We start from the raw sequence: 7,738 nt of genomic DNA on the forward strand, positions 1-7,738 counted from the left end.
ACATTCTGACGCAAGAAAGGGTCATAGAAGTGACGCAGTGAAATCTATAATATTTCCCTGCGGCACTTCTAGGACGCAAATGCGTCAATATCTTACGCCTGCCTCACAGCAGGCGTAAGACTGATGCAGGCCCTTTCACATGGGGATTGCCCCATGTGAAAGGACATATTGCTGGAGTTGTGTCACTTTTGGGACACACTCCAGCAATACGTCATTTTTTGCACCATACAGATACATCAGAAATACTGAAGCATCTGTAACTCCTTGCGAAATGATGCCTCATACAGTAAATATGACACATCAATCATGTCGCAAGGACGGCGCTCTGAGAAGTGACGCATCACTGCTTTCACGCAGTGAAGCGTCACTTCTCATAAATGAGGCCCTTAGATTTGATCAGCCGAACTCCTATCGGACTTCAGCACTTCTAGATGCAACTGACAAATTCTGGCAACGGAATGCTCTAAAAATAAATTTCAAAAAGTCTGGCAGTAAACCATCATAAGAAGGCAAACCCTAGCTGGTATTTGGCCGGTAAACATCTAGACCAAGTAACAAACTATAAATATCTGGGTTTGCTCTTAGGTCAAAATAACTCCTTCAAGCCGCAGTTGGAATCCTGTATGAAGGAAGGGCACCACGACCTATTTTGCACTAAAACCCTTGAAGAAGATGCTACCGGACCTAACTCTTGAACCTTTTCTAAAAGTCCTGGGAGCCAAATTGCAGCCTACGATCACCTATGGGAGTGAATCTCTGACTGGAAGAGACGCAGCAATGCTCGATAGCATAATAGCATAATCTTACCGAGCGATTTTCCAGCTTCCCAAATATGTTTCACTGGACCAAATTAGGCTGGAATTTGGCCTCCAAAACAAGGCGATAGAGAGAAAGGGAGCCTTTGTTAAAAGCTGGCATAAAATTAGAGCTGCTGATATAGGGTCCTTGAATAATCATCTCTGGGCTGAGCTGTCCCACACTGGAAAGCTGCCAGCCAATGTGTACCTTCAGGAATCTATTAACACTCTAGGTCTGACAGACGCCTGGAACACCTCAATGGGCCATTCCGTTTTAAAAAACAATTGTGACAGAGTCAACAAGACTCATATCAGCCATAGATGACAAGAAAGCATTATCAAAACGAGCTCATGGCTGGGTTGTGCTCAATAATTACAATGTCCTTAAACCCCAACCCTATCTCAAGGCAGGAACCAAGATTGTGACTAAGGAAAAATTCTTAAGACTCTGTTTGGGAGTCGGTTCAATCAATCCGATTTACCACCTTGGGAAAGAAGAGGAGGAGACCAGCCTTGCCGTCTGCGCGCTTGGGGCACGGAGAATCTCATTCACATCATATGTATCTGTAACAAGCTAAAGGACATATGGAAAACTCTGTTAAAACCATTCTTTAACCAGCACAGAGTAAGGTCTTGTAGACTGGCAGTGATGCTGTGCTTTAATCCAAATTTAGTACAGCTAAACTGCCGCCTTACAAAGTATTTTGATTTAACAGTATTGAGACTGAAAAAAACCTATTCTCAGCAGTTAAGATCTAGCCCCGTACAACGGTTTGGGCACTATTTGAGCCAGCCCTGTAATGCTACACAATGGCTTCTTATAATGGCATCAGGACATCACAATCAGGGGCAACAGGGTGCCGTTATTTGTCGCACAGGAACATCTCATCAGCTTAAACAGATCTTTTCAAACTGATTTTTAACAGACTGAGCATTAACTATGTCAGGGATTCAAGTACTTCTGAGATCATTTTAAAGTGTTTATGTATAACACAAAACAGTTTATTTTAAACTTTGTAATTGTATTAGTGCAATGTTCTTTGATGTTATTGTTAATGTCGTGTATGCAATGGTTTTATTTAATCAAGCATAATACAATTTACTTACTTACTTACTCTCCTCGTTGTGCTGGCAGTACTCTACAATGGTGTATAGATTTCAAGGTGGAAACAATAGTTTCAGTATGTGAACACTGGTCTTTTGATGATGGCAGATCGAATCACTTGCAGGAATGTGCTGAAGCTTCCAAGAATTGGCACCTTACTTTACATATGTACAAATCGGATCTTACTGCCAAACGTTGTGTCCACCTGGGCAAATGTTTTTGGAAGACTGTACAGTTGAAGGTGTAGGGGGCATGCAGTCAAATATTGTCACAAGAGAAACTACATATTTCAGTCTAATGTGTCCCTAGCCCTGGGACACTGCCAACCAGGTTAAGGGACATAATGAGATGGGAGATAATTAAAAACATGGATTGGTGGTAAACAATTCAAGAGAAGCTCCATCCACTGGCACTGTCCCATTAAGTTGAAGATAACCTATGTCACAAGCATCTTATATCCCTGCCATATTCTCGATGACTGACAGCCATTCTCTGGGCAGTACAGAAGCACCCTCAAATGGATGGTAAGCTCATCCCTAAAAGCTCTGCATTCTTAACATCTCACCCCTATATACTTCCAACCTCTAGTTCTTCTGTTGTGCATATATAAATTGCCTCACACGCCTCTTCTTTCTCCTGATTCATCTCTCTTCCTGATTCTTCTCTGGTAGGCTGTAGGACAATCAGCACCAGACTGTATCCCTACTTTGGCATCCACGGACAGGCTCTTGTAAGACTTGTTTTTTGTGCTGAGGGGGAGAAATAGGTGTGCTGAGCCTACTTGTGTTTTGCCTCTTATGGAGTGAACACCCAGGATTTAGTGACCATTTCCCTATTTCAAAGGGTGCCTTGGTCCAAACTCTTTTTTATATTTCAGATATTGCAGCACCTACTGGTGACCCAGGTACAAGTTGTTGCATCTTGTGTGATGGCTGCAGTACACATTAGCGTGTCTGCCCACTTATTTTCTCTCCCCATACGTACTGCTTCTCACTTGTGTACCTGATAAAGTATCACCTGCTATGATAACAGTCTTCAACACTTCATTGAAATGACTTCTTCAATAATTCTGCAGCCAGGAGAAAAATAATTGCACATGTGATTTTAACATGTATACTTTTGGAACGATTCAAATTTCTTCCAAGACATCAAGGACACCCCACTCATGTAATCAACACAAAAAGTACACCAGAGTCCATTTTTGACCCCCTGCCTCTCCCTTCTACACTCAGGTGTAATTCTCACTTAAGCATCCAAAGAATATTCCCAGTGAATGGAGATTTCGAGAACAGTAATCTCCAGACAAATCCTAAATTGAATTTGACTAATTTATAGAGCAACAAAGCCTAGCTTCATCTTTGTTGACTTAAAAAGCTAAAATACAGATTCCTGCTCCATTGGTCCTCTCTTCTACATGTACATGCAGTCAGCATAGGGGTACCCTCTGGGTCCTCTGGAGCATATACAATGCCATTAACCCTATTCTGATCACAAATAGACCCAATAAGTGACCTCAGTGATCTTTAGTTTGTCCTTTAAGTCTGACTGGACTGCCATAGAAGTACTCCCAGTGTCAGCCCCAAGAGTAATGGCTTCTTTCTTTTATTGTAAGCCAACAACAAATGAAAAATCGTCTTCTGTTCTTTCTGTTTCCATACAATAAGACAGACTGTTCTTATTCATTCATATCCTTCATTTTCCTTCAGCATGCACCTCAGAATACCCAATTGGGCTATACACAGGGCGACACAATAAAACAACATGACTTTTATCCCAGGATTTTGCCACGCTTCATCCAAGTTTTCACTTTGCCTTTAAAGATAAAGAAAAATAATCAAACTCTGCCCCGAAGACACAATGGGACTTTACTTAGAAATGGGATTGAGATTTGTTTGTATATTTCCTACTTTTCAAAAGCCTACCTGTTTAACTTCCAATAGCTTCTCAAATACTTGATTAAGATCAATATTTTACATAAGTTTATTATCATCATATTTTCCACATGGCAATAAACTAAGGACCTGATTTAGAGTTTGGTGGATGGGATACTCCATCACAAACATGATGGCTATCCCGTCCGCCATATTTCAAGAAGCATCATATGATCCCGCACTTGTAATACGGCGGACTGGATATCCATCTTGTGATAGAGTATCCCATCTGCCTAAATCAGTCTAAATCAGGTTGTAAGTTCTTTTACAGATGAAGTATACTGGCAAAAAGTAGAGGGAAATTCTCATTTTCCATTGAACATGAATTCAAAGGAGGCAGAAGCCAGAATCAAAACAAGTCCAAGAAAAATGACATGAAGCTAATGTACCGATTTGGGGTGCTTAAACTCATAGAGGCACATCTAAAATGTGGAACTCTGTATAGCAGAAGGGTTGGAAATAATTTAACCCAAACTGAGCGCATTTGGTAGTCTGTACACTGCATAACATGCAGAATTAGTAGTTTCTCCATCAAAATAAACTCCTTGGCTAAAGAAACTTTGCCACTCAACAGTGAAAGCCATCTTTTTCAGAGAAAGCGTCTGATCGGTGAACCCGTATTGCTAGAAAGGCTACACCTATGATAAATAAAGAAACTTTAAATAGGCAGCCTTATTTGAATTTAGGGTTTGATAATCTTGAATGTGGTTTGATGTAAATGCAGGTAGTACTGGCTCAGAGATATGTATACTGCTGAGAAGTTGATAAATGTTCTGACCCCTAATATGATTTCTTTTATTGGTTGTACCTGCACAGGAATGTCAGCTTTGTGTGCACCAGCTTATCAGGAAGCTAATCAGGGTGGGTCAGTGTGTGGGTGGGTCTTCATTTTGAACTTCTGGCGATTCTTAATGGAGATTAAATAAACCAGGCTATCTAACATGGTGGGGTTATGCAAATATAGAGATTGGTTTACCACTGCAAACGTCACAGGGAAGTAGATAGGAGAGAATAGGTCTAACATGGTGCAAGGCCTGGACTTTCCGCACACAGTTCGGGTTTAATTTCCCTATAAAAGCACTGGGTAGAGTGGACCATCTCAGGCAGATCTTTACAGACTCTGAACACAACACAATGAAGCTGACTGTAAGTATTTGATCCTGTCTAGAACATGTGTCATTGCTGGCTGATTTGAACGGTCTAGGAGTGAGGGTGGAAGTACCATGGAAAGGCTTTGGGTCTCACTTTAATATATAGAACTGAAGGCATTATCTCTCAGACTTTCACAACAACAGACGAGCTGCCAATCTTCATGAATATAGCCATGCCTCATGCAGCACAGGCCTCATACCATTGGCCAATCGGAAGTCATATGATTGGCAGCAAAAACCTGGTGCACAGTTAAGGGTGTCTTACTGCATTTTATGAATTGCTTATTGAAGACTCATACATTTCAAAATATTTGAAGACTAAACCTGGTTTCCAATCTGTTTCACAATATGGATGTAGAATATCTGCTGTATTTCACTTTGGTTTTTATGCCTCAGTAATGGTCATCATGTTATTCCTGGTTTTGTCTCTGTCAACTAACAAGTAAGGGTCTAATTACACATATCCTGTAAAATTCCAACCGCTGCACAAACCCCTGCACATTTTTTCAGCCAAACTTGCCAGAATGTAAGGGAGGTAAAAGGTTAGGTTTACCGGGTTGTGGATTTTGATGTACTAAGCATCAGAAGTCATATGTTATTCCCCATTACTGCATAAAACCTCCGAATAAATTAACTCCCTGAAAAGTGTGGAACCCTGAGTATGCAAATGTTATTAGGCGCAATAAATTATGTCATGTCCTTGGTGTGGTCAGTGTCAAATAACATACGACAAATGAGCTTCCATATTGGTTGTATGGAAATAACCAATTTGTTTTTTTATTTAACAATTTTATGTAATGTGAACTTTACCAGCTATCAGAAGTACATGTTACATGAAAAAGAAAATGAGAGTAGCGTGCTGGAAGTGGGAGAAATAATGAAATGATGGCATAGCGTAAAAAAAAATGCAAGTCACCTTGGAAACACAGTAGTGGGGCCCAGTGGTTGGGTAATGGCCTTAGTTGAGGTGCAAACAAAAAAGCTGCATTGTCAAAACCCTATTGAAGGACAATAGAGCCAGTTGAGTTCTCCAATGAAAAGGTAGAATGTTTCATACTTTTTGAGCTACCTGGGAAAAACGTCATGGCAAGGTTTGACTTGAATTTAGGTGTTTCAACTAGAAGAAAGTTCGTACTCCCTAATACATGTCGGTCTCGCAAGACAATTGGAAGATCTTCCCAACAAGACAGTCTTTTCATGTGGATGACTCTATTTATTTAGTTAATTATAAGTGAACTGGTTAATAACAATAGATCCTCTCCTGAGTCATTGAATCCAAGGACTATATTGTTCAACGTTAGACTGGTACAGTTCCTGGACATCTTTAAAACCCTTGTCAAAACACTTGTACAGACATAGGTTGGATAGGGGAGTAGTGAAGAAGGCCCACAATAAGAACCCCAGTGTGTACCACTCCGTGGAGGGTTGCTAAGGAAAATGGACATCAGTTGCTTCCTAACCCGTTAGGCTCAGACCAAATGAAAACATCACCTTGTCTGTCCCTTAGTTATTTGCACTTTCAGGATAAATTTGCACAATTGCACAAATGCACTTTTAGCACAAATTTGCACAATTGCACAAATGTATTTGTTTTTGCAGGCTGTTAGCGCCCATAAGCAATGATGTCTTCCAGCCCGTAAAGTCACGTATGAGTACTTTTATTACTCGTCCTTTTCTGTGTCTAAATATTGGTACCTTCTGCATAAATTTGCACACGTCATAGGCTTTGCCAGCTTTTAACCTTTGCACGTTTACACTTTTTGCGAAATTGTCAACTGTATGTGCAGCAAATGTTGTATTAATGACTGCTCCCCAAATGAGAATGAATGTGTTCATGATAGATAGCCATTTTTTTTATTTTCTATTTATCTTTTTTATTGTGTATGTCCTCTTGTAGAGGTTTATTGTTTTAATTGACTAATAAACATATTATTTACTCAGATACCTTGATAATTAGGTGCAGCTGAACAATCATTGGGACTAGGCAAGGATCAGTTATGTAGCACGTATATATACGACTGTCTAATGCCTAGTTGCCTTTCAAAGACATGGGGCCATATTATCAAGGAAGCTGCGGTAGTTTATCGCCGCTTTACCGGCAGGAAACTGCCGATAAAGCGGCGATAATGGGCTTGATAATATGCGATTCGAATTTCAATCGAAGCCCAGGTTAGAGGTTCACACATCTAACCTGGGCTTTGATTGAAATACGAATCGCATATTATCAAGCCCATTATCGCCGCTTTATCGGCAGTTTCTTGCCGGTAAAGCGGCGATAAACTACCGCAGCTTCCTTGATAATATGGCCCATGATTCTTCCAGAAACTCCCTTCACCTTCCAACGAGACAGCTCAAATTTGGTGTTTCACTTTCAAATTTCAAGGCCGAGTAGGAGAACTGATTGGAGATAACAAGTAAGTGACGCTCATGTAGTAGAATGGCCGAGTGACAGAGTGAAGGTGTATTTAGTTATATTTAATGTTCTGCTCTTTCGTGTCACCATGCCCCTTCCCCATCATCTGTGCAAACTCCTCTCTCTAATGGCCATTATTTCACAGTAGACCTGCCTAATTACCCCGTCAAAGGACAGAGCCCACATTAGATCCAATACTCTAAGCAGTGAAGTAAGATTATTGCCAAAACATGGCGATGGAACGTGGAAATTGTCACTTTGATTTATATTTGGTTCCTTTGAGATTTCAAGCTAACTTCATCACCGTAACATTGGGGCACAATAGCTGGTGTCACCAAGAA

The 7,738-nt window shown here is 40.6% G+C and overlaps 1 protein-coding gene across 1 annotated transcript in view; it reads left to right on the forward strand.

Annotated features, from left to right (window-relative positions):
* The first annotated feature begins 4,944 nt into the window (after window positions 1-4,944).
* The window catches only part of LOC144791160 (gastrokine-1-like), a 145,894-nt gene continuing 143,100 nt past the window's right edge, over window positions 4,945-7,738 (forward strand). Inside the window, exon 1 of the mRNA XM_078665816.1 lies at window positions 4,945-4,979. Within this exon, the coding sequence (XP_078521942.1) occupies window positions 4,968-4,979 (12 nt within the window). The 5' untranslated portion in view covers window positions 4,945-4,967. The remainder of the gene's footprint in view (window positions 4,980-7,738) is intronic.

The sequence above is a fragment of the Lissotriton helveticus genome, chromosome 11 (assembly GCF_964261635.1).
Source record: "Lissotriton helveticus chromosome 11, aLisHel1.1, whole genome shotgun sequence".
NCBI classification, from domain to species: domain Eukaryota; kingdom Metazoa; phylum Chordata; class Amphibia; order Caudata; family Salamandridae; genus Lissotriton; species Lissotriton helveticus.